The sequence below is a fragment of the Chinchilla lanigera genome, unplaced genomic scaffold (genome assembly GCF_000276665.1).
Source record: "Chinchilla lanigera isolate Chin_1 unplaced genomic scaffold, ChiLan1.0 scaffold00060, whole genome shotgun sequence".
Taxonomy (NCBI): domain Eukaryota; kingdom Metazoa; phylum Chordata; class Mammalia; order Rodentia; family Chinchillidae; genus Chinchilla; species Chinchilla lanigera.
Window position 1 is genome coordinate 5,622,840 of NW_004955461.1, and position 27,597 is coordinate 5,650,436.

General features: G+C 41.7%; 1 protein-coding gene across 3 annotated transcripts in view; it reads right to left on the reverse strand.

Moving 5' to 3' along the window:
- Adcy8 (adenylate cyclase 8 (brain)) overlaps positions 1-27,597 on the reverse strand; it is a 227,867-nt gene that overhangs the window by 125,132 nt on the left and 75,138 nt on the right. For all 3 annotated transcript variants that reach the window (XM_005398004.2, XM_005398003.2, XM_005398002.2), the window contains exons 3-5: positions 16,147-16,277; positions 12,102-12,213; positions 4,259-4,386 (exon numbers count right to left, since the gene is read on the reverse strand). In XM_005398004.2, coding sequence (XP_005398061.1) covers positions 4,259-4,386; positions 12,102-12,213; positions 16,147-16,277 — 371 coding nt within the window. The remainder of the gene's footprint in view (positions 1-4,258; positions 4,387-12,101; positions 12,214-16,146; positions 16,278-27,597) is intronic.

A 27,597-nucleotide genomic window follows, 5' to 3' on the forward strand; every position in this document is an offset into this window, starting at 1 on the left:
GTTTTATCATTTAAACGTGAGTCTTTAGTGTTCTACATGGGAAAATAATTGAGGAATTAAGGCCTAACTGTCCTCGTGAGCACAAAAAATGGCGTACTACATGTTTGTTATGGTTGATACATTGTGTCAACTTGGGGAGTCTAGAGGTTTGGCTAAGTGACTCAGCAGGAAGCCAGGGTGCTTACTTTGTATGCAGGGAGATTATATGAGAGCTACACGCCATTTAGGTGGGGGTACCCTGTTTACAATGTAAGGGAGGGAAAGAGGCTGCTGGCTGTGATTCCTCCTTTTGCTCTGGTTATTTGCTGTTTGGCTGCCATTCCCCCCTTTGCTCTTGTTGCTTTGCTATCTTCTGCCTCACAGACAGCCAAGTACTGACTGAAACCTCCACAAACTGTAAGCTAAATAAACCTTTCCTTCCTTACTTTTGGTCATTGGGTATTTTGTCTCAGCAATGAGAGAAATGTAACCAAGACAAGGTTCTAAGGAAAAGTCGAGACAGACGAGTTCCTTAGCTGAGCATGTATCTTTCCAATAGCTAATGGATACTGTAAAGCAGATGAATCTCGTGTTACTTTGATTGCTTGTACCCATATCTGAGTGAATAAAAGGCAAATCAGAGGGTTGGGGCTCCTCTGCCTACTAGAGGCAAGAGTCCCCTGGCTGCCCGCAGGTTAAACTGACTCTGTGACTCTTATTCATCCTAGATCTACTCCCCGCCCCCTGGAGTGGGCTGGGGCAGGAGGGACCTGGGACTGGCAGCATAGGCCGGCCGGTCTGGTCTGCTGCAGTTTAATTTAATTAATTAATTTAAGTTTTTGATACAGCTATAGTTTTTTTTTTTTTTTTTTTTTTTTATTTTTTTTTTATTTTAAGGATAAAAGGAGGGAAACATTAACAGACATACAACATTTTACAACATATCACAAGCACAATACAGACAATACAGAGTTCCAAACAAAGTGGTAGGGAATTAACAATGGTGGTTGTATTACATATTGATATCTTCAAAGTGGCTTCTCATGAAAACAGATATAGACATGCAATACTGGTCAACCAAAGACTCATTGACAGTTTCTTTCAGCATAGAAACAGCAGATAGAAGAACAACCATGTTATCTATCCTGTATATACATACATACAAAATTTCTCCTTCTTTCCCTTCTCTTTTCCCACATCCCAGAAGCCCTTTACTCTTCGGTGGTTTCCTATCATTTCACAGTGTCTATCATACCTCCGAGTTTAACTTAACTCTTTCAAGTTTTACACTACTGACACAATGCGGTGCTTGCACATGTATGTTTGATTTATTTCACTTATGAGTATGGTCTCTAGTTGTGACCATTTAAATATAAAGGCCTCGAGTTTATCTTTCTTTACAGCTGAGTAATATTCCATTATATAAAAGTACCATAATTTTCTTATCCAATCCTCGGTGGATGGACATTTGGGTTGCTTCCACATTTTAGCAATTACAAATTGTGCTGCTATGAACATAGGTGCACATATATCACTGTGATATGACCTATGTTCATAGCAGCACAATTTGTAATTCTATCCCCCTACTGGGTACAGCTATAGTTTTATATCACCAGTTTTTCAGAATTGACAGAGACTTCAGAGTTGTCTCATTTGATTTCTTCATTTTGTAGGAAATAAATCCAAATGATATCCTTATGGTGACTAATGGGCAAAGATCTCTAGGAAATGTGTCCATCAGTGTATTTCCAGGGCTTAGTAGCGTGCCTGACACATGGAAGATCTCAGTAACCCTTTGGTGACAGACTTCACTGATTGACAAAATAAAGCTCATATGCCTATTCAGTGGTGGAGTTCTTTGGTCTGGGGGTCAGTCTCATTGGATCCAGCTAAAATGTTATTACAATTTATCCCAGTTTCAGGAAAAGACTCTTAAGTGTCCAAATGATAAATAAGAATCTCTAATAGCCATTTCCATTTACTAAATATTGGCCAAAATGGACCTTTGAGTTGTGACCTGTAGCATCCTCTCTCCATGGTCTATAAGGGAATGAACTTCTGCCTCCTCACAGGAGACAATCAGAATGGACATTTGTGGTCTCTCTATCCCCCAGCATTCTTGGTCTTGGAGATCATGAAATTCTGTTTCCATCAAGCATCTCATGACAAAGTATCATAACTTCTCATCTTACCTGCTTACCTCCTGAGTCTTCTTTGTGGCTTTATGGGAAACTTCTAGAGAAATTCCATAAATGGGGTATGCAAAATGTGGAATTGCCATTTGAATATTTTTCCTTCCCATGCAGACAAATAGGATTAAGACCATAATATAATTTTCTAAAGATATGGTGAAGATCAGCATACCTCTCACAAAATGTAGGCTTCTGTCACTATGGGTATATTTCTGATGGGAAGGTATTAAAAAGATTGGAAGCTTCCTAGTCTCTCTTCCAATCACTAGAATATTAATGATAGTGTTCATAGAGTCCCAGATGCAGGCAGAATTTTTCTGCAGAATTCCTTTAGGTGCGTGTCCATCACTGATTAGCCAGCCTAGACCTAGGGCAATGGCTTAACACAGGACAGGGGAGCTTGGCCAAATAAAGATTCTGAATTATATGAGATATGGCTTAAAAGGACAGAGAGTTTAGAGTGTTTTTATCTCTTGATCATCAAATTCCTTCTTTCAAATGAAAGAATGTGAACTTCATCCTCACACAGACATGGAAAGAATCCTATATTTTTGCCTTGAGACACCCAGAGGTCGTGGTCCTTCCTGACTGATGACCACATTGCACACATGAGCATGGTGTGCTGGGTTCCTGCTGTTCTTTTATCATAAGACAGTGTGTTCCACCAACTGTACACCTTACTTGTTTGGATACAAAGTACAGTAAAAGTCCCATATCATCTACTTGAAAAGGCTGCTGAATGTGACCCTCTTTGTCACTTCACTTCCTCGGACAGTCTTTCCTCAAGGGATTTTAATACTAGCTTTGAGTTTCTGTAGTCAACTTCTCCTGGTAAAATAAAGTTGTTTATGGAAATTGTTCACTATAATTCAAGGAGGACTCTGCAATAAGAAATTCCAAGCTGGGAAGTTACATTGGGAGAAAGCATCTATTTACCCTGATGTTTGCTTTGGGTGCTTTGATTCCACCTTGAAGAACTCTTGCTCTAAATGTAGCATTTTTTAAGGTTGGTTATATATCTGGCTCATGAGAAGAGCTTGCAAAATGCACATGGTGTGTATCACGGACAAATTAAGTAGGAATTTGGGGGGGTTATCATACAAGTAAGGATAATGCACAAACACACATGCACACACATGTGTACATGTACACATATATCAAAATGAAAGCATTTGTGTCTTTGCACGCTTTCATTACTATCTTGGCCATGATTGTATGAGGATGCAACATTTAGAGCCTCTGAAACTATTTTGGAACCCAGAGAGGATTTCTGATAATACTAAATTTGCATCCTAAAACCATACACTGTGTAGTTCCAGAGTACTCAACCTGAATAACTTGTTTGATTAAGCCCCTGTTTGCCCAATGTACTGGCTAACGTCAAAAGCATTTGCAGCACACCCATAGAGCCCTTTAATGACTTCCTGTTGGCCTTGAGATAAATTGCAACTCTTTAACATAGCTGATAAGGCCCAGCCTATAGTCTATCTGTCACCACCTGCTCCAGCCTAGGCTTCACTAGCTGCCATCGTAGCATATCCTGATTTCTGCACACATCTGTCTTCTCTACAAAGTTCTCCTTTCTACCTCCCAGATCCTGCTGATGCCTACCCACATTTCAGGATGACAGTTCAGACTTTTCTACCCTGGAAGCCTTCTGCAGCATACTAGATTGAATTACCTTTTGCCCCTCTATGCCCCACAATCACATGGATTCTGCTTATTACAGAGCTTACTGTACTGCTTTGAAGTTAATCTATGCATTGTTCACCTCTTCCTCTATACTATAACCCCTCTGAAGGTAAGGAATATGCCCATCCTATTTCTTACTGTATTCCCACAAAGACATATGTAGTACAAACTTGGGCCACAATTAACTGAAAGTGGAGTGTAGTTAGGAGAAGATGAAGCTAACAGCCAATCTGTTTATCTGGGAGAACTAAGAGGCATGTCGCTTTTGTGAAACAAGTCAGAGGGCTCTGCTTTTCATCATAAACCACAAATACCAGAAGGATAGATGGGGTGATGTATCCTTCTTGTCATGCACATTTAAAGCCCCAGGTGATAGGGAGGATATCATAAACTACCTGATAGTTTTGATCATGCTGAGGCCCATTTCAACGCAGCAGTGAGCATGGTCTTGCCGGGGCTCCGGAAGTCCAGAAACACAATAGTAGCAGTCCCCCAGGATTTTAATTCGAAGGCAGTGATGCTCCTGGAAGAAACAGGGTGAAAGGACTGTGTCAGGAGGAGGGTAAGTTCTTCAGAAAGTTTAGGGGAAAATGCAAGCAGGGTCAAGAGGTCAGGAAAACCCACATTATATATTTCTACTACTGTTATGATTTGGACCTGAAATATCCTCCAGTGACTGATGTGTTAAAAGGTTGAATCCAGAGCTTAATCTTGGGAGATGGAGGAAACTTTAAGAGGCAGGGCCAAGTGGGAGGTCTTCAGCCTTTGGGTTGTGTGCCTTGAAGGGGACAGTGGGACCCTGCATCCTCCTTGCCAGCTGCTATGAGGAGAGCAGCTTGCTTCACCACACAGTCCCTGCCTTGATGTGCTGCCTTGCCCTGGGTCCAAAAGCAGAAGGGGGACAGGCAACCAGCTATGGTCTGAACCTCCAACACTGTGAGCCAAAATAAGCCATTCCTCTCTTTGTGAGCTAATTATGTCAAGTATTTTGTGATAAGGGAAACCAGCACAGTTAATGTTAGTTATGGTTGGGTCTGAGTGGCCGTAGATATGTCTGCTCCATCAGAAGTTCTGGGCAGGACCTGGCCCTGTAGCTCCACTGGTAAGGGCTCTCCTTCAGAAAGCAGGATCCCAGGGAAGGAGGAGGGGAGTTGTTGATAGAAAGGGCCAACAGAGAAGACGGCTCAGTTGACATCTTTGAAGAGCCAAGCTATAAACCACTGTGTTGATTTCTTAATCTCATGGGGAGTTTGAATAATAAATGGGTAAAGTCACCTTCCCAGTAAAAAAAATAAATAAATATCATACTTGGAAAATCATCAGAACCAGCTTTGCTACTTCTCTGTCTGGGTCAGCTTTCAGGAACCTGAACCAGGTGGGCTCAGACACAATCTTCAGGACTCTGATAGTGGACACAGTCTTCCTAGGATTATTTTCCAGGTACTGGAGCTCTTGTCTACTGGCTAGTTCAGTGCAGTGAATTTTTCAATAGCTCTTGTGATGAGCTTTGATTAACAAGAAAAGCACACAGCCTCAGATGTTCTTTCTATGATCTCTAGAGTTTTATGGCTAGATAAAAGCTAGAGAGTACCTTGTCTAATGGTGCTGCCAGTGCCAAGATTTTGGAGTCCATGGCATCATTATTAAGGAAAAACTTGATGGGTCCTAAGGGACGGTCATACGGTATTTAAAAAAAATTGCCAAAAGACTATGAAGAAAATCTGTGAACACACACCAAAACCAATAATACAAATACTATCTACTAGCCCCATCACTCTGTAAAAGGGACTTTATTCGCAACAAAAAGAATGATATATTCTTTGAATAAAGAAAATTCTTTACTTTAAAAAATTTAATGTAAAATTCACCACATTGCCCTTATTATTTCTTAAATTTCATGCCCCAAAGTTAAAAAAACCTCTCAATTTTTTTGTAGAGGAAAGTTGGAGAGTCAGTGCTCTAATTCCTTACTCTGATGTTTGCGGGTCAGAACCCTGAGGGTGGAAGGAAGAGGTTGGTGATTGTATCTGCAGATGGCCTTTTGGGACAGAGCCCGGTATAAGTGACTCACGCTGATGGAAGCCTGGGGCTGTGAAAGTCAGGTGCACAGCTCTGCCTCCCTGTTGACCATGAGGAGGAATAAGGGAATAATTTTATCAGAAAATGCTTCGGTATAAAACTCAGGGATCTGTATGCTACTCAGATTTACCTGCTGTTTGACTTTGTGGGGCCCCTAAAGCCCCTGATATGTGAGTTTCAATTTCCTCCACATGTGACAAGTGGTAAAATAATCCACCTTGTTTTTAGTGCACAACAGATGAAGTGTGGCTGTCACTTAAGCAATGACAATGACAGCTGACACCCAGGAGAAGCTTTCTTATCTTTGCTCTTTGAGCCTCACAATAAAGCTTTGAACAACGCGGGACAAGTGGCTATCATGCTGTTTTATGGCTATGAAAATCCCAGGGTGAGAGATATACAAACTTCCTGAGCCGCTGACGGGCTGGCTCAAAGCTATGGCCAGGACCAGATGTGGTGCGCACCAACTCCACACCAGTGATCTTCCCAGGAAAACTGACGTGAAAACATTTTGGAAAAAGCCAAGTAGGAAAAGGGATGAATAGTACTAAGCACATAGTGTGATGTGTCAGGCTATGTGTGAAATGCATTACATTTCTCTCGCTGTCTTCACAGCCACCTTCTGGGCTGTGTGCCATGGTACAAGGGGGCAACCATAAGCCTGTGGAAGTGAAGGTCACACAGCAAGCTGGAGGCAGAAGTGGAAATCCAATCCGTGCCTCTCTGAATTTCTTTCTCTACAAAACTGTAAGGATTATGGCAAAATCCAGAATGGTAGATGACCTCACAAAAACATGTATTTTGAAAAAAAATTGTGTAAAATGATTTATCACCCATCTTCAGTAGGCATTGAATAATGATGCGAAGAGGCTCATGTCCAGGGTTCATTCTTTCTTATAAATGAAATGTAAAGCTGGTAGCCTCCTTGAAAGTCTAAGGGCCCAAAATAAATTTAATCCACCCATCCATCATCTATCTATGTGCGTGTGTGCATATGCATATATAGTGTGTATTTTGTGTATCCTATAAAGCACATGTAGTATATACTATATTCCATATATATGACTACAGAGATGGAAATATCCATATATTTATATATATGTATATATGTATGTATGAGAAAGACCTGGCTTCTTATCTGTCAATTTGCAGACACATTTTTCTTTTCATATGTTATGAACTGTCAGATAACTTAACAGAATTTTCCAGGCAAATTTTTCTACCAGAAACTGCTTTGAAAAGTGCATGGTAAGGAAGCCAGGGTACTTTGGGAAACTATGTTTAAAAAGAAAAGTAAAATGAAGGTCTTCCTGCAACCTTTATCAAGTTAGTTTTGTTATAATCATTTTTCTACCATATCGATGGCCTAGATATTGCAAAAATCTTGGAAAAATCCAAGGAATTTATTAAAACCACATATATAAATGATAGGTAAAACTGAGAGATAAACACCAAGTTATCAAAGATGGCTACATTTTTGGCAGGTGTTTAGAAGAACAGGGATGCATGCCATCTGTGTTATATACATCTTTAATGTTTGAATTTTATATAATGAGCAAGTATTTTTTTGTTTGTTTGTTTGTTTTGTTTTTTTTTCCGATACTGGGAATTGAACTCACGACTTCATGCTTGCCAGGCAGGCGCTGTGCTGCTAAGCTAAAACCCCAGTCCCTGAACAAGTATTTCTTTAGTAAGGAGAAAAATCAGTGAAAAACGAAATGAGAAAATACTGAAAGCAAAAACATTAGTGCTACTAAGGCACTTTTAAAAAATGAGTTATGTTAAAACTCCTAACAATCTTGTAGTATTTTAATCTAATTGTAATTGTACAAATAAGATAAGAATTCATTGGCCTAGTAAAATTTAAACTTCAGATAGGGTTAAAGGCCTCTGAGACCATAACTCCTTGTTAGACACACACCATGGAAGACTTGTGTCCTGTCCCTCTCCAGAGGCTGTGGGAATTCACACTCACATGGTCATACACAAGTATCATCTTTCCTGGCCTTTAGCTACAAATTTATCATACCATGGTTATAGATCAGAAAGAGGCTTTTTCATGTAATAATATATCATGAAATATTTCTGTTCATATACAGAAAAGCTTGTTAATCTGTTGACTGGCTCATCATAGTGTTCGCTGCTTGTTAAAAATTGAGGTTGTTTCTAATTTTGACAGGAATTTATGTAGCTTAGAATAATAATGATGCCAATAATATAACAATACATTCTTTGTTTTAAAACACTTTATTATTTGTGTAATGATTTGGATGGGGATAGAATAGGTGAAAACTCCTTTGTTGAAAAGAGATAAAACAACTACAGTTACCAGTTTTTCAAGGGCCCTAATGGATCAAAAATTCTCTGTGCAGAGCAGTTTGAACCATGGTACATTGAAGAATTCAGGTGAACTAAGAGGAACTTTAAAAGAAGACTTTGAAGTTATGCCTGCATTTTAATAATGCAGTGAATAAATGTTACAGTGAGATGGATTTTCTCTGATCTCTCTGTAGTGGAAATCTATAGCAAAGTATCAAGGCAGGGCAACTGTGGAACATTAGAGAGCTACAGCATTTTGGTGTTTTAAAAAGCACCAAAAAGAAAAAAAAAATTAAGTCCAGTCCCCTTTTATATAACAGCAGAGCTTATAATGTAGTTGATCAAGTGACTTGCCTAAGATCAGGCACAGAAAGAGTTATGGTAGGTTTTCTCATTCTAAGGGGAGTAGCATTATTTTCACTCTCAGCATTTCTAAGACTTGCCCAAGGAAGGTCCCTTATAAAAGTGGGTACTCAGGTGTTTTGGATAGCAACAGGGGGCAGAGAAAGCAGCAGCCCTGGCTGCGAGTGAATGTATAGGGTGTCCTTATTTTGAGCTAGCCTGTGCTGAGATACTTCACATGCCTTATTTAATTTATCCTGCATTTTAATTCTGATAGTGAGGCAGGAGGGCATAGCTTAGATTAGCAGGGAAAGTAGGCAGAACCTATTATATAATTACAAAATCCCAAGACACATGCCCAGAGAGTGCCCAAAGCCCTGCAATGGACCTCCTGTGAGAATTCAAACCTGTTTCCACTAGGATGGATGAGACCTGGCTCCAGCCTCAGGAGTGGGAGATACAGAAAAGACAGTTGCCACTGAGCTCTGGCTACTGCTTGCACAGTCATCCACCCTCGCGCTGTAAGGTTCACTTCTTTTCCTGCTCTTACTTGGCCCAAAGTTTCTCTACAAAGCCTGTTCTTATCCTACCTTTAGTAAAGGTAAAACCTTGCTACTGTTTATGCTTGTCTTGATCAATTCTTTGCTCAGAACAGAACAAACCTAGAAACCATCTCTAGGAGGATGCTGCAGCACCCCAAAACCCAGTAAGAACAGGAAGCAGAGACTTAGAGAGTAGCACCACCCCCCATACAAGCCTAGCCCATACTTCAGTCTTGCCCTTCAAGCTGACACCTCTCTGAGGTGTCTTAGCCTGCAGCATGGCTAAGGATTAGGAGCAAGAGCCTGGCTTCTGCCAAGCTGGGTAGGTATCATGATGCATCTAATGGTTCTGAGTGGAGTTTTTATTTCTTTGTGCCCTGGTCATTCATTCTGCAAATTGGGAACAATAAAAAGCCTGCCTTGCAGGTTGCTGCCAGAACAAAATGAGGCATTCCAAGGAAAGCATTCAGCACAGAGCAGCACATCCTCCAGGTGGTTCACCAATGTTTCACATTTTCATAAACATCAATAATAAGTCCATTCTACCATATCTGTGCTCAATTTGATGCTCATTTTCCTCTTACAGTCTTTTGACTCATGCCTGAGACGACAGCCTTTGGCTTCTTGTACCCATTGGTGCTTGGCCAGCTGTGCACTCTCCCCTTGTTTCCTCTGCCAGCATGTACAGGATCACCAAGGTGGAAAGCTCAGGCTGCAGAATAAAGCCTACATATCTCAGAATGCTGCACCCTACCCTGCAAGATTTGCTCCTCTTTTCGTCCGCTTGCTCATGTCTCACTGGAGTCTCCTGTGCCCTTTACACTCCAGCAATTTTGAGCTTCTTATAGCTCCCAAACAAGCGGCATTTTTTTCACACTTTCTTGCCTTTGTACCAAGTCTCAGGCTAAAAGGCATTTGTCTAATCTGATGTCAGGAAGACTTCTGCTGTACCGCAAGAAACAGTCTGCATGTAACTTCTTCTCTGAGGTCGCCAGATCATTGTTCCACCCCCAGGCACTGATGGCTCCTTCCTTTGTCCATCGGGATATCTACATTTATGATGGCTTGCACCACACTGCTGCAGTTTTTATAGACCTGCCTCTTTTCCCCTGGGAGACTGAGCTTCCTGAGCACAGGGAGAGGCTCTGGTTTTTTCCAGATTCTGCGAAGGTGCCCAGCTTATAGAAGTATTCAAAATGCTGGTTAAATAACTTGGGTTAAATTGAACTTGACTGATCTTTCACCAAAGGGGTTGTTTTTGCCTATCTTTGTGTCTTTGAACAAAAATATTCAGTAGTATAATAAGAAACGGAATAAATACATGCGAAACTGTCACAAAACATACCAGATACAATGCTGAAAGGAACTGTTATTATTCATGCTTTTCCCAAAATGCCTGGTCTTTCAGCTAAACCCACTCCTCCTATGAAGAAGAGACCTCAATCTCTTATCTGCTGTCTTTCCATGCCAGGGTCTTATCTAATGCTATCCAGTAGTTACAACTTGTTCTTCAGGGTTCTTGTCAGGGACCTCATCTCTGCACTTTATATCTTCCTCTGTCCCCTCTGGCAATCTCTTGGTTTCTCCACATATACAGAATAAGTTTTTATTATCTTGTTTGGCCCTCTTCACAAGATATTCTTCCCTAATTTCTTCACCTGGCTAAGTAGCTAAGTGAATGGACCATGTACAACAAAAATTTCTTATTTGAAAAATGTATACAAGCATCCAACCACAGTAGTAAGAACAAAGTGCCCACATTGTTCCCCAAATCACCCCAGACCATGCTCCTTTCCTATATATCTACTCAAGCTTATCCTAGCACTCCTTGTAAATGCATATCTGTTTTCTACCTCTGTAATTTTACCTTTAATAGAATGTCTTATAAGTGGAGTCACAAACTATCTACTTGTGTATCTCATGTCTTTTACTTTGCATATTGCATTTGACACGCACAGATGCTGCAGGTATCAGCAGATCATTCCTTTTTAATTGAGAGATGGTATTCAACTGTGTTTGTTTATCTCATTTTTAAGATCCTGCTTAAGCATCACTTTCTTCAACAGGTCATCTCTGACCTAAGGGATGTGGACAGCCTGTCTGTTTCCACATCACTCAGGCTCATCTTGGTTGTAGCACACAGACCCCTGTGCACTGACTACCTATTGCTCAGACTGAGTTTAGGAATGGAGGTGTGTTTTCATCATCGTCAAATCCCCAACATACAGCACCATATACAACTCCTAGGAGGTGCTTTCATGCGAGTATGAACGTATAGTTCATAATAGTATACTGTACCTAAAAACAGCTCCCACTTGATACAATCTTAGTTCCTACTACATTCTTATTTAAACTCAGAGCCCACTGCATTTCTACTTGATCCCAGTGCCCACTCTGTTACTTGAGTGACTTCAGGACTACACAGTGTGTTTTGGTAGCAAATGTCCATTTCTTTTTGTCTATTTTCTGGCTTAGCTCTGATCAAGCCAGCTGAAAAAGGGAGGTGGTGTCTTGTTGGTGAAAAACAAAGCTCTCAAGATAAATCAAATATAATAGTATTTTATTTGGGGTCCAGTAGATACCTGGTTCTTGAGAACAGACAAATTTATTGCTAGAAACTGCAGGCAGCCACCCTTGTCTGGGCCAGCACCTAGGCTGCAGCTGGACGGCAGTTGGCCATATGCAGGGGTATAATAACGGGTGAGTAGAAAGAAGGCTAGTTTGATAATCATTCAACCAGCTGTCTCTCAATTGGGAAAATTAACCTGACAAACCTCTCATTCAAGACCAATAAATGACTAACACCAGTCCCCAGAATGTGAGAGGGTCATGGGTCCATGCCCACGGACAGGATGCAAAACAGTAAACAGCACTGATGATGAAGGCTGAATCCTCTCTTCAATAATTCCACATGCAACCCCTGCAAAGGACTAGGAGGGAATTAAATTCAACTCACATGGGCCAGTCGATCAAATCTGGCAAAGAGCTCATTCAGCATCCTGACCAGTTCCTGAGCAGACAAGGTCGTAGAGAGGTTGGTAAATCCTTTAACGTCTGCAAAAAGAATACTAAACAGGGAAAGGGACAGGGGTGAAAGAAAGCATATTAATATTTTAACCCATTCTGGAGACACATCAACTCAATCCAAATAAATCAACTGTCAGTGTATGAGATTTTAGCTCTTCTTGCAAGGGAAGTCAGAGGCAATGTCTCAGTATTTAACAAGTTTATCAGCAGGGAGAGTCCACCTGGAGGTCAGGGAGAACAAAGGGACCACTGAAAGCCTTTCGTTCTGTGCAGGGCTATAGAGAGTAGGTAATGCAGAGCACTCCAAAGGGAACTGGTCACTAAGAACTGAACAGTTTGTTGAGAAAAGCAACATACTGACTTATCTCCATAGTTTCACAATGGACAGCAATGCAGATGTTGTCAACATAGCAAAACAGATGCAGGGGGTGGGAGGAGAACACAGAATCTCATCATGACAGAGCCTAATGACAAGTACTCTCCCCAACCCACAGGCAAGTACAATTAGGATTTCTCAAAAGTGATGAAATAAGGTAAAGCTGGGAGACTTCAGGCAGAATGACTGATAACCTAAACTTGCATGCTTTTTAAGGATTTTAGTGAGGCAAAGTCTGACTCGATTCCTATGGTTTGTTATAAGGGAAGGAGAGTTCTCCAAAGTCTTCTACAAACCTAGCGTTAGCCAGGTGTGATGGTGTATGCCTGTAATCCCAGCACTCTGGGATATCAAGGCGGGAGGACTGCAAGTTTAATTCCTACCTGGGAAACTTAGAGTGATCCTGTCTCAAAAAATGAAAAGGACTAGGTAGACAGCTCAATGTGATGGCCCTAAATTCAATTCGTAGTATGACAAAACAAAAGAAAACAAAACAAAACAAAACCACTTAGCATTACACAAGCATTAATCTGTCCATCAGGGCAGGGATAATCTCTCCATTCTGGACCTTAGGAAACTGAGCCTCAGAGAGGCAAGGAAATTTGCCCCACATCATACTGGTGACATGTGGCAGACCTGGCATTGTCCACTAAAGGGGACTACTCCACTCACCTTACTGTGTCATCTCAGAAACCTCTGAGAGGAAGGATGAGATTGTCCTAAAAAATGCATTTTTTAAACATCATTTCCATGTTTCATCTTCCCTAAAACATTAAAGGTCTACTTTATGCACCTGTGTTTTTGTACATGCTACACTTGCCCCCTAGCACAGCTTTATATTTCTTCTTGCTACCTATTAAAACCTACCTGTTTTTCATGGTCTCACACACATGTCAAGACTACTTTTATGGAGATTCCCCCAAGCATAGCTGTCATTCTCACCTGTAGCCACGTGCCTGGGCCTGAGCCACTCTGTCATGGTACTTAACAGTAGCACAGTCACATGTGACTAAGTGAGCCCCATCCATTAGCCTTAGAACATGAAAAAAGTCATGTGCAGATCCTACCTGCCCAGCACATAGTTGGCCTCATTATGTTTCCTGAGTTCAGCCAATAGAAACATTTAGAGTTAAGTCCTTATTCCTCAAAGCATGGTTATGGTCATCAGTGGCCTCTCTGGGGATGGTGAGGGTACACTCTCAAATCCCTCACTGGAGCCAGATCATCACATCTGCTTTGTCACAAGTCCCAGGTGACTGGCATGCACATTGAAGGGAGAGAAGCACAGATGTGAGGAACAGCTGCACAGTGAAGGTTTGGCGACCCAAAGAGCAGGGGCAGAACCCACTGCTCATCCTGCTTCCCCCGGGGCTCAAGGTCGGCAGCTCTCTTGACTCTGGGCAACACCCAAAACTTGTAGCCTGCCTACAAGAATCAAGCACACCAATGAATTCTAAGATATATAATTAAGACTTGGAGATGTACAGGGAGATACTTTTCCGGGAAGGGTCATCAAAGAAACAAACACACCAACTAAAAAAAGCAACGGAGCAGAAAGATTGCAGGGGGCGGGTTGCCATGAAAGGGATAACAAGCTTGGAAATAATTTTTACAATGCTCCAAACATAGCAATGGGCTTGCTTTGGGGGCTGGGGAGGGGGCGTTGCAGCCGGTCTGGCTTTGTTCTCAGACACCGGTGACGGACCATCCTCCTACGCTTGTTTTCCTTGTCTCTGGTCTTATTTTAGCACTCCTCAGCCTCCTGTAGCAGGAGAGGCCCCTCCAGCCCTGATGAAGTTCGTCTTCATTTTCCCAGAGCCCGGAGCCCCAAGTCCTGGGCATCGCGCCATTGTTGCTCTGAGCCAGAGAACTTTGGGTTCGGGAGAGGGTCTCAGCGCTTGATTCTTCTTCCTCGGAAACCATGGTCAGCGCTGAGAGCATTGGCAAGGTAGGGCAGGAAACTGGATTTTTAATTTACAGTGGTGTGGTGTGAACTTCTGGGAAAGACTCTTGATAGAATAAATGCGCGTGGCTGGAGGCAAGCAGAAGTAACTGGACTGCTCTGGACTACCAGATCAGCAAAGGTGACTAGCAGAAGAAAGGGAAGCAGTGTTGTTTTTGGAATTTGAGACTCCCCGGTGTGATGGTATGGGTGTGCAGGCTTGTTTATATTTCTTTCATTTTTTTAAAGGTACCTATTTTTTCTTTCCTCTTTCTCCATGGCTACAGGCGCTTTCATGTGTTGGATATTATTGTCTGTATATGTATTTATGTAATTTATATACATTTATATATAATCCATTTATCTATTTTCTTCCAAAAGGTCTACCCAACTTCTGCTCTTTCTGGATCTGCCCTGATCTTGTTGAGCCACACTGCCACCAGGAAGGAATATGGAAGCTGTCTTAGAATGCTACAACTGCATTCACCTGTGCTGATTCCTTTGTTCAGAATTCATGTCTTTATTTATTTATTTTTTTCACATGGCTGGCCTGAGGACGAGGATGAGGCCAATGAGGACCATGTCTTCCAGGAAAGCTCCTCTGTGCATACTCCTCCTCCTTCTCCACACATACACCTATTCCACCTTTGCCTCTTTTTTTGTTCAGTTGTCAGGCTTTGCCTACTTAATACTAGAACTCCACCTTGCTGCCTTAATAGTGGAACTCCACACTGTGTTGATTAATGAGTACTACTGTTCTGGAATTGGTATCAATGAGCTCGTATTTTCCGTGGGACTCATTCCTAGCTCTGGAGTGTACCTCTTACCAGAGTTACGTTTGGAGCAAAGCCTGCTTGGCAAACTCAGGCATCCAAATCAGGGTGCTGCTGCATCTGATGAAAGGTGTCAAAATCATGACTGCCGGACATTGCTTTGAGGTGTGTGTTCCTGCACATAGAATATGTAGAGATGCCAGTAAGAGTTATCTTTCTCTCCTACCAAAGTTGGGAAGAAAGGATGGAAGGGGTTAAGTTTGTCATTTTTTTAAAGCTGTTCAGTGTGTGGATTTTTACTCAATGTTTGGGAAATTTCTACCTTACAGTATTTTCTGGGAGAGGAATACAGTTGTATGGTATAAGCTGAAAATGTCAGACCCTTGCTCTCCTGGCACTTCTAGAAAATGACAATGCTCAGCCAACCAGACACTTCTGCCTAAGACTTTAACATGAGTAGGGGTAAGGCCAAGTCAGCAGCATCCAGCTTCTGCAGGAACAACTACAGTAGTGCCAGGGAACAAGGATGGGTAATGCAAGCAATGAACTGCTGAGTCTCAATGGCTTAACTATCCTAGTGTATTGGTATGGTTTTGGCTATTTTTTTTTTCTAGCTCTGCAGTTTATTGGTTTTTTTCCAGCCCATTTCTCCAACCTGCTTCTCCATCCTTCCCAAGTTATTCCATGAGCTATCACACAGCCTATCAATAAATTTCCTCTTCATTTGGAAATGCAGAACTCTCTGATGGATAATCACTCACTAATGAATTAATCAACCACGTGAGGAAAGGTGCTGACACTCAGGCAGGCAAAAGTTACATGGTGTGATGAGAGCAGCCAGGCACACATGGATCATGCGCAGAACCAGGGCAGCACTCCTTACCTGACGTTCTCATAGCGATGGATGTAGATGCGGTGGAACTGGTGCTGCAGGTGCTCATCTTCCACGTTGGTCATGTCATTGATCATTTCTAGGACAACAAACCGGGGGAGCACAGACAACACGAGCCGCTCCTAGAAGCAATGAAGTGTGACAGTCTTGTTAGACCAATCAGTGACACTTGGGGGGTTAGAGAAGTGTATGGAAATCCTGGAATCTTTAATGAACCATTAATCATTTAATGAACATGACAGGCATTTGTTGAGTACTTAGTATTTGTCAGGCCCTGGTTTGGTGTTGGGTGTACTATGGAGCATTACATGAATGTGGCTCTTACTGTTGTGGAACTGACATTCTAATGAGGGAAACAGACATTGAACATTACACATCAGACACCCTCCTATACATTGGCAAAGAGTGATAAGCACCATGCAAGATCAAAGCATGATAAAAGAGTACAATAGTTGTGGCATGATTCAAATGAAGAATTAAGAATGATCTTTACCTGGAAGATCAGCTGATGTTTCAGCTGAGATGTGAAAATTAGTAATGAACCAGGACTGTGACAGGACAAGGAGAAGTCCAAGAAAAGAAATAGTTGTGCAAATGTCCTGAGGAAGAAAAGAGTAACAATATGCCTGGAGGGCAGCAGTAGAGGGGCGTGATGACAGGTGGTGAGGATGGAGGTGTAGTTTGATCTTATAGCATAAAATTGTTTGCATTTAATTCCGACAGTAGCTGGAAGCCATCAGGTGGTAGCAAGCAGAAACTGACCTATATTTTCAAAGTTTACTCTAACTGTGGTTTGGAGAATGAATGTGGAGAGAGACATGAAATATTTCCCCAAAGTCTCCTGTGTTCAGCAGAGGAGCTTTTGGAAGGAGATTCAATCACAGAAGAGCTGTACTCATTGATGGGTTAATCTACAGATGAGTTCATAGCTGAATGCGCTATTATGAGGGAGGACCGGGTTAGAATGGGCAGTCATGAGGGTGTGACCTGGAAGGGTGTATTGTCCCAGGCCCTCCTTTCTCTCTCCTTTCTCTCTTTGCTTTTTGGCTGTTGTGGTTGAGCAGCTTTCCTCTGCCATGCTGTTTCTTCCTTGGAGCCTGCCAGCCATTGACTGAACCCTCTGACAACCATAAACCAAAATAAGCCTTTCCTCCTTTAAGCAGTGGGCATCAGATATTCTGCTCTGGTTATGGGAAAGCTGAATAACACATGGGCCATGGCTGAGGCAGAGGCCAGCTGAGGAATTTCTGCAGGGGTTCTGCTGAGGTGTGGTGAAGAGACTATACCATGAGTAACCTACGGAGATGGTGAGAGAGATGGAGAATAGTGCCCATGTGGCTGGGTTCTGAGTGTGGTTGATGGGAAGTGGGTGTAACAGTTATGAAGCAGGGGAACATGGGAGAGACCCTGGGCTTATAAGCCATTAACTCTTATCAAGGTTGAGAGGAAGTAAGACACGCAGAGCTTGGAGGTGGGAACCTCACTCATGACAGGATAATATTTTTTCTATTGTGATCACTACCCTGTGTAGAAGTAAATTAAGTGGTTAACTGGCAAGAGAAACTAATTCTTAGGAAGTCCTTCTGTTACAGAAACCAAGCAAGAGTCTGGCCTCTGACGTGTGACTTGCTACAGGGTTGAACAGAGTTTAAGACGGGTGGTTCCAGGTGCTCAGATCTTCACAGTTATGTATGAATCTTAGGTATTGTCAGCAGCCATTTCCTCATGTGTTTCTCACAAAACTCAGAAGATCAGCACAAAGATGTAACTATTTAAAGACAAACTGAGTCTGGAAGAGAAGGAGTGATTTGCACAGCCTGTGCATCAGATACAAACCTTTATCTCACAGTTCCTTGCTAAGATTTTTGGTAGGATGGGAAAAGCCTTTGACTTTGAGTCTGATAAGAGCTCAGATACTGCCCCTATCACTTAACAGGAATATAGCATCACCTCTCTGTGCCTTAGTTCCCCACTTTGGTAGAGAGCAATGACACAGTCTATTTCATGAGGTTGCTGTGAAAATTCAATGAAATAAAATATGTGAGGGACATGACATCATTCCCTCCTCCCTCCTGTGTCCTCTACTTAATCCTGCCTCTCATGCAAAGGGCTTTATTAATGAAGAGCTCACCGAGTGTCATATGATGATACTTTTTCCTCTCTTGAAAGCTCTCCCATCGTGGGACTGAGTGGTGTGCTTTTTGTAAATGCCACTACATCATGTCCCTTTCATGGTCGTTAGTGCTGTTTTTCAATTTCCTAGGTACTTATTATGGCCCTGTTCATACAGTTGCTGCTGGGGGCACTGATGCTTTGCCACTGTGGGAAAGGTTTAATTAAGATACCATCTGCAACGCTTTGGGCTGTCGTGCGACCCAGGCAATGGAGGTGGAGTATAGGGTTCATACCCACCCTGGGCCCTGTGGTCAGTTTGTAAAAGTGTTTAATTACAAATTAAGCTTTTACCAGTGCTGCATTATTGATAACTTCTATGAACTGAAGTGACAGAAAAAGGGAAGCCAGTGACACAGAGAATTTAAAGGTGGTTATATCAGTCAGTTTTCTTGTTTCTGTGATGTAATAGTGTACCCAACACCCATAATTCCAAGGGCAGTGGTCATATTTTTAAAAATCTCCTAAGGTATTTGAATACCAGGATGGACCAAGAACTGCTGGCTTCTTCTATGTCAGGTACTACCAGGTACATGGTGATACTCAAACTTTACTGTATTTCTGCAAAGGAGGTATTTGCAGGAAAGACTGAATGCATGGCTTTAGTATACCCATTACCTAGGTTATAAATAGCAAAAGATTCGATCCAAATTCCCCAAATGGAGTTCTTTCTGCTATACCAGCTGTAGATCCTACAAATTCTAATTCTAATTCTAATCCCCAGTCATTTGATCCACAAGGTTCTTTAAGAATAAGTCTAAATTGAGGCAGCCAGTGTTATATTCCTAGGATAGGACTACAAGTAGCCAATGAGGCCTCAGAGAAAGAAAACATTCTATTCTGTAAGGGAGGTGGGGGACAAATTCCCAAATGAGGATCCCTGAAAAATGGGTGAGATGTGAAACACGTCTTTATTAATTATTATATTTGTTTATTCATTCAACTAATGAATATTTATTGAGAATTTTCTATACACAATCCAAGTTTTAGGAATAGGAGAAATATAAAGAATAAGATAAGCATGATCTTAGAGGGAGGTTGTACAGGTAGAGGTAAAGAAGCTCCCTGGATTGCATGACTGGATATTCATCCTCACTGGCCACTATCTACGTGGCTTTGAGTTTCCCTACTGTGGACCAGGCAATGATTTAGGGAGCATCACACATAATCTGCTCTAGTCACCAGAACTCTAAGGTGGTGATATGTCACTGTAGATTAATAAATGAGAAGACTAAAATTCAGACAAGTAAAATGACTTCCCAAGATTACAGCAAAGAAGGGCCAGAGTCTGGTTTGTCAAACTCCAGAAGTTCCTGGAGGCTTCCTTTCATCTTCCTGAAGAAATCCATTTCTGCAAAAATTGCTCAAAGACTAATTCTCCAAAGTGGAGAATCTAATTACCATTGAAATTAGAAGAGCAGGAAAATGTCTATAGTTAAACAAAGCATCCACATGGTGCTTAATGATTACTTAGTTGAACTCTTAATGAGAGCAAACAAAAATCAAACAGAATAGTACAGAATATCAATGTAAACATGCAGTGATGCCTGGAGTCTTTGTGGCTATATATTCTGCAAACTAAAAGAAAATTTTAATGAGAAATTAAGGATTTTTGCAAAGATGTCCCTGTGGTGGTTCTGCTTTTATGGAACTCAGCTGCTGCTGAGATGTAGGAACTCTGCATTGGATATCTTGATGTGAAGAAGTGTCTCAGAAGCAAGTTATTAAAAGCAGTTTGTCCTACAACACAAATATAAAATGGTGCAGATTGGTGTAGAAAGAAATCCATACTACATTGCCAAGGATAATGTGCATGTATGACCAGGTTCATATGCTGTAGTATACTGTACACCTAGCTACAGGTCTACAGGAAGTGACTAGAGTGTTAACAATGGTAATGTCTTGGACTCTGCATTTCCTGATGTCTTGGACTTTGCTTTTTGCTTAATATGAATCCATAGTTTCCATTTTTTATTTTTTATCCAGAACCAATAAAACAATCTTGTCATTTTTTTAAAAAAAGCATGATTTGTTTGAAATTAAACTAGTGAAGCAAGACAGTTATGTGTTGTGATGAGACAGGGTAGTTCTGTTTCCTTCTTTGGCTGACCTTTGCTGTGGGATCCTGGACAAATTTGTTCATCCCATGTCCTCTGTGCTTGGTCATGGAGCATTTGTTATGTTGAAATAAGCGCAAATTTCCATAGTATGCGCTACTGGGGCTTCTTCCGGGAATGCCCTTTCTCCCTTGCTATTTCCTCTAATTGGCACATGAACTACTACTGTTCTTCACATTTTAGGCCAAATCTCCTTTCCTTGGTGGAGAGGATTAGCCATTCCCTCAGATATGATATCTCTTCATGCAGTTCCTCTCACAACAATTATTATACCACATGGTGTATTCTATTTATATTCCAGGTAGTAAACTAGGCTCTTTGAGTTTATCTTTTTATATCCAAGGCTCAAGCACAGTGCCTTACATAAAGAGACTTCCATACATGTACCAGTAATGAATGAACAAGCCCCTGGTCTGAATATGAAATGCTGGAACAGATCAAGTGGGATTGTAAAGAACTGCTAACCTCAAACAATTATGCACTAGTACCCTACAGGGTTTTGAATTTCGGCAAATTTTAGGCCAAGGTTTTTCATCCTGAACTCAAAAATCCTGAAATAGTTATGAGAAAGAGCTCAAGGGATACACAGATGCCCCTTGCTGTTTTGCAAGAGCTGAGGCTGCAGGTGCTTCTGTGGGAGAAGTGGAGAAAGCTAACAGGGGGCAGCAGGTATGAATCCTTTCTTGGATCATAGTGTGCAGCAAACGATGTGCCTCAGGGAGCAACAGTGTCCCCTAGGAGCACCCACAGAGCTCTCCAAAGCCCACAAAATGTGTGAACAGATTTGTTTATTCATAAATGGTGATTTATAAGCATGTGGGTGGTGAAAACAGCCATTTCAAGGGATTAAAACACCCAGTTATAATTGGTGACAGTTGGATAAATGAAAAATAATACATTCAACTCGCTTGTTGAGGTCTTTAGGCCAAGGTCACCTGTTTACCGGGCCTTCCCTACTTTCACATCCACGAGGCTATGCACCTCTGCTTCCCACTCCAAGTGCTCTATCATTTGATTTATTGATTTCTTCCCTGATGCTCATCATTATTTAATTTTCACTAGATTTTGCCTTTAAAATATATGTCTATTCCACCTGGATGTAAATTCCATGAGCATTCACACATCCCCTCTGTCTACTTCTCATCTCTTTCTGTACTGGAGATTGAACCCAGTGAACTCCATACCCAGCCCCCAACCACTTTTGAAACTTTCTTTTTTTGAGACAGGATCTTGCTAAGTCATTGGTAACCCAGGTTGGGTTTAAACTTTCTATCCTGTTGCCTCAGCTTTCCAGAATGGTGGGATTACAGGGGTGGCTTACCCCATCTGACTAATATTTTGTCTCTCTAGTCAGCATAATAATCCTAGAACACAAAAAGGGCTCAGAATATATTAAGCCTCCAACACATATCTGTTGCACGATTTCTACAGTGAATGAATTTGACTCTTGCCTTTCTAAAAGTTAGAGTTATTAAATAAGAGTATATAATATTGTAGAGTTGTAAAATAAACCTTTGTACCATTCATTATTAAAATACTAAACTACACAAAAATATATATTGACATATACTGACACATTCTCTGTTTGAATAGATTTATGAAAAAAAATCTGCATGAACCGTCCATTTTCTACCTTTGATATAGTGATTGCAAGGTTGATCTTTTGCCAGCATACCTGGTCATGATGATTGACTTCTTCAAAGGCAAAATGGTTGGATACAGATGTGCAGTTCATGTGTTCTTCACTTAATCTTTTTTCTTTTCAAAAAATTATCTTTGTGTGAAATGTGTTCAAAAATAAAGTAGCTTTAAAACTAGAATGCATAATTCCTGTAACAACTTTCAGAGAGGTTACCTATACTCTATCTGCAGTGCAGATAGAGTACACGAGAGAACATGGTAGAACATGCTGTCTGAGTAGTATGGTGGGAGAGGTAGATGATAAATCAACCAATCACAGAAATAATTACACAACTGTATCTGTAATAAGTGCAGTAACACATACTTGCACTGAAAGTCCACAATGAGGGAACAAATCTAGATGCACTGTGAATTGAAGTGTGCACATGTGCATGTATGCATAAGAGTGTGTTTGTGTCTAACAGGTGTAGAACAGAGTCTAGGAGGAGAGGACAGAATGTGGGAGATCCACTTGAAAAAGAAGGCATAGCATGTTTAAGAAACCCTAAGAACCATGTGAAGAGAGTCCAGGAGAGCAAAGTAGAGCGCAGTATGGTGAGCAGATGGGGGCAGGCAGGGCTCGGATGGATCTTTATCATAAGGGTAATGATAAGTGTCTGAAGTGTTTTGTTTGGAGGTGTAAGACAGGATCAGATTTGGCATTTTCCAAGGTCATTCCAAATAAAAAACACAGGAAAGAGTAGATTCAGCCAAATGGTTAATATAGACAGAGGGAAAAATGAAAGCAATTAGGTGGTTAATGTACTAGTTCAGGCAAGGGGTAATAGCTTGGACTAAGTTCCTGGCAGTAGGGTGGAGAAGCATCACACATAGGAGAAATATTTTGGAAACCTGTATGCATGGGACTGTGAAAGAAGTCCGGGGGTATTAAGAGGGACTTCCTGGATTTGTTGAGGCTAGTGCTTTGAGTCCAATGAACTGGACTTCCCCCAGGCAGAAGTTAGGATTTACTCTGGACAGTTCAAAATGACCACTATGGGTGTACTACTCAGCTTCCCTTCCTTTGTCACTGACAGAAATCACGGGTGGATTCTGTGACTAAGCCAGATGTATAAAACTGTGCTGCAGTCACTCCTGGTGACTGAAATCCCCAGAGAAAATGGCACTTATTAGTCCCCCTTGACCCACGATCACTAAGCAAGTCAAAGTCTTTTGTCTCACTTCAGGCTGCATGGAGAAGGAGGGTTTCCACAACCAGCTATGCAAGGTGGGAATGAAGCAACCAAAAGCAGGCTTAGTTTCAGTCAGAATGGGCATGGGCAGGGCAGCTGCTTTGCCTGGAGGATGGAAGTAGAGTGTAGATGGGGCAGTACCATAAGATGCATCAATAGTACGAAATGGATTGCATACAGCCACAGAATTCAAGCAGAGCAGAGATGAAATTCTATCTGTGAACTCCTTTGGATTGATTCCCATGAGCAAAACAGTGGGAACCAGCAAAATGATAGGCTGGGTCCTCTGTTGAGGACTTTTGGGTGGTTAGCACAGCACCTTTGATGGCTCTAGGCAGGCTGTTTCCTGAAGACGGCTGAGTTGGTCCTGATTTTAACCTACTGTAGTTCCTATTCTGATCAGGCCACTTCCTGACTTTATAGCTGGCACTTCTCAGAGAAAAGGCAAACCCCTTATAATACCTGTGGACCAGTTTCAGATTCCAATTACTTCTTAGCATATTTTCCTCTCTTCTCACTCGTGGCTTACAGCACAATAAGGGGATTTTACTTCCTTCAGACCTCAGTTGCATTCTCGACACATGCCTTCTTTAACCTCTCCTTCTGCAATATTCACCACACATGTTTGCTTGTCTGTTTCCCAAACAAAACTATAAAAGCTTGAAGACAGCGCTTCTTTTCACCTTGGGATCTTTAGCAACTTCTTCATTGTGTGCAAGTAGCAGCTAGTAAGTACCTCCTGAACAACCAAGTGAACATATGGACAGCAGGGACTCTGTCCAGTTCATGACCGCATCCTCCACAGAGGTCATTACTGCCCCTCGTAGAGAATCTGCATGAATTATTTGTTAAACAGATAATTGCCACTAACGCTTTTATGGCAACACTCATTCAGTCCTGGAATGTAATGTCATCAATGCTTTCATGGGAGGTTTTGAAAATAAAATTTTCATAGCTAAATTTTCCTGCCCCTGGGCTTGCCAGCCTCCAGCCTTTTGCGCTGCTGGCAAGTGGCCCAAGTCCTCCCTCTGTAAAGTATTTTCTGCAAGCCAATGGGGGTTTGCCTGGAGTCTGCTTATAAAAGCCCATTTTCAACACTTTTGTTTCCCCTGGATTTGTTCACTGCTTGAGAAACATCATTCAGATTCCCTGAAAACATAATCTGAAAGAAAACGGGAATGTTTGCCCTTTAATACAATTCTCAGTTCCCCCTGAGGCACAGTGTATGCTTTCCTGGCTCTGGCGATGAGAAGTGCAAGAATCTCTCCTGGAGCCAGACTGTAGCTCTGCCCTTTGCACTCACTTTCTACACATCGTTTCCTCCCTGTCTTTTCCATTTGCATGAAAAGAAACCCTAGGCTGATTCAAAGTCCCTCTGCAGCTCTGGTCTGAATTCCCCTCTCCTCTCACATAAGATCCTCTATTCAGGGCATGGAAATGTTTCAGGGGCAACAGTGCTGCAGTCCATTCAGAGGGGAAGTGCAGGTGAAAACAGAGAGGGACTTAGGATCTTTATTTCATGCCAGTGATTACAGTGTGGAAGAGACAGGGAGCCTGGCAGCCCCGTGGTGGTGCAGACAGCACTTCTGGGCTCCTGTAGTTGCTGTATTTCTGAATGGTATCAGGAAGAATTCCCCACTCCCACGCTTTCCAGCTAGAGTCCTCAAGCTCCTTTACCCACCTGCAGTCAAAGCAGCATTAACTTCAGCCAAAGTCCCGGCACTGGTGAGACACATATAGTGGGATTAGAAACCACATCATGCTTTCTAAAAATTGATCACATCCCATGTAGCACACCAAGAGCTTCACACCCATTATCTAACTGGAACCTCACATGAACTACAGTTGCTATTTTAACCTGGTTTTGGATGTAAAGATACTAAGGATCAAAATGTTTAAGCCAGGAAATTCAGTTATTTACTTGCTTAGTGTGCAGTGAAGACCTAAACCCATGTTCTTTTTCTCTCTGAAACTTGGAATTTAATCATACACTTACTGAGTCAATGAGCGAATAGATGACATAGTGCTGGACATGGAGATCATCAGAAGACATAACCAGCTCCTTTCATAGAATTAATGCTCTAGAGGTAACCAACTGAGAATGGTGGATGTTGAGGGGAAGTGGTTAGAGTCATTGCTGTGACTGAATGGCCAATAAGATTCCTCAAGGAGGCTGAGACTCGAAGGAGTCAGCCCTATGAAAAATTGGGGAAAGGCTGTTTCAAGTATAGGGCAATAGCAAGTACTGAAGCCATGGTATACTGCCTTTCATATAATGCATTCACTCATTGAACAAAATCTTATTGAGATCCTACTATAGAGAAGACAGTGTGTTTGACACAAATATAGCAGCGAACAAGGCGAACAGGCTCCTGTGAGACTTATAGGCTTAGTTCTGGGATGCCAGGAAAGACAAGTGATAGTCACGGTATCAGAGAGGTCCAACAGAGAAGGCTGGGAGTATCTTGATAAGCACTGTGACAATCTAGTAGCCGAACCTTGCTAAAACTGTTGATAGATAAGCCAGACACAGGGCAGGCAATTCTGTCAATCTCAGATGAGGTGATAAAGAAAAGGAGAAGGCAGGCTTTTGTGTAATTTGTCATCCAGACTCAGGGCAAAGACAGAAATCAAGTGGCCATGAAGATCTTTAGATATCTGGGTGTTTGGCTTTAGAAATAAGGATGTGCTCATCACTAGAAGAGTTCCTCACCCCAGTGTTTAAAACTGTATAGTTATTTCAGTCAGTTATGATTTCTTTTGATCATCCTCTGTCTGAACCCAGGATGCCTTTTCTATCTGTTCTGTTTAGTACACATCACCTCTGTGAAGGTTTTCCTGCATCGTTCTATACCAGGTAGACCAGCCTCCTCCCGTGAGATAAACCAACCTCTCTGCATCAGCCTGTGTACCACTGTAGTGTGGTAGAAGCTCTCCTGGCCTTCCCTCACTCAATTTATTCTCAGGCTTAACTGACTTACTGGCTTAACCCATTATCTACAGACCTTCTCACACATATCAGTTGAGGAGACCACTGAATGGTTCACAGCTGGTATAAAGCCTTATAAGTGTCCATAGCTTGGGTTCAATCTATAGCCAAGCTCCATGGAGCTTGTTTACAGATCCAGCTGGCAGTCTTACCTGTCACTGCACTTGATGTCATTAAATATTAGGCAAAAATAGTACATAAGAAGGAAGAGAAAGATATTGTTTATAGGAAAAATAGAGAGATGTAGGTTGGGCACAGAGGGCTTAAGGAAAGCCCCAGTAAAGTGAGGGAAGGGCAGGATAGGAATTGCATGATATGGTAGTTAATATACGCTTGCAGAGGGACACATATGTAAAGATAAATCCTGGAACCACACCAGCAACTTTTTTGTCTTTGAGAAAAGGGAGCAAAACAAGGAAGCTGAGGTAGTGGTAAGTGACTGCAGAGGGCAGCCTGGAGTAAGAGCCACAGGCATGGTTTGTGTGAACGTTAGTTGCTCCTTCCCAGCTCTGACGTGGGAAGGTCCGCTTTCCTCTCTGCATCAGTTTTCTTGTCTGCAAATTGGAGATGATAGTAATGGCATTCATGTCACAGAGCTGACGTGAGGTTAAACAAGTTAATATCTGTGGAAGGAATAAATAGTGTCTAGCACACTGTAACCACAGCCCAAATGCTTGGTAAATTGACTGACAAGCAGGCTCTATTCCAGGCATTGTTTTCAAATTCTAATTTATTTTGGTGCTAAACTTGTTGAGTTTTTAGACTAGGGACATCATACAGAAAATAAAGGGGAAATGAATAGATACAATATGTGAAAAGGCAATTTTTTTTTTCATTTTTAAGATTTTAGCTTAAAAATTTTTGTTGCCAAAATCTTGACTGTGGCATTGAGTTTATATTATCTTAAAGAGCTTCTATGGAATTTTCCACTCATATCTGTCTCTGAAAGCTAAGTGTGAACATAGCTGCACAAACGTAGTTGCTTAATTGGGGCCTGCAAGCATTTTCCCCTGTAAGGGCACTGAGACTGATTTGGGGGGGTTGTGGAAAAGTAGATAACATCCATTTATACCTGGTATGATACCTTATATGACTCTTTTGAGCTTCAGTTTATTCATCTGAAGAATGGAAAAAATTATCTGTGCTGCCCAGGATAGTTATTTAGACTACATGAGAAATCTTATACAGATCCTGATTCAGAGTTGCTGCTTAGTAGACAGCAGTAGCCATCAGATGTATTTTGATTCTTCCCAGTAGCCAACTGCATTGTATTGTAGTCTATATTCTGTGA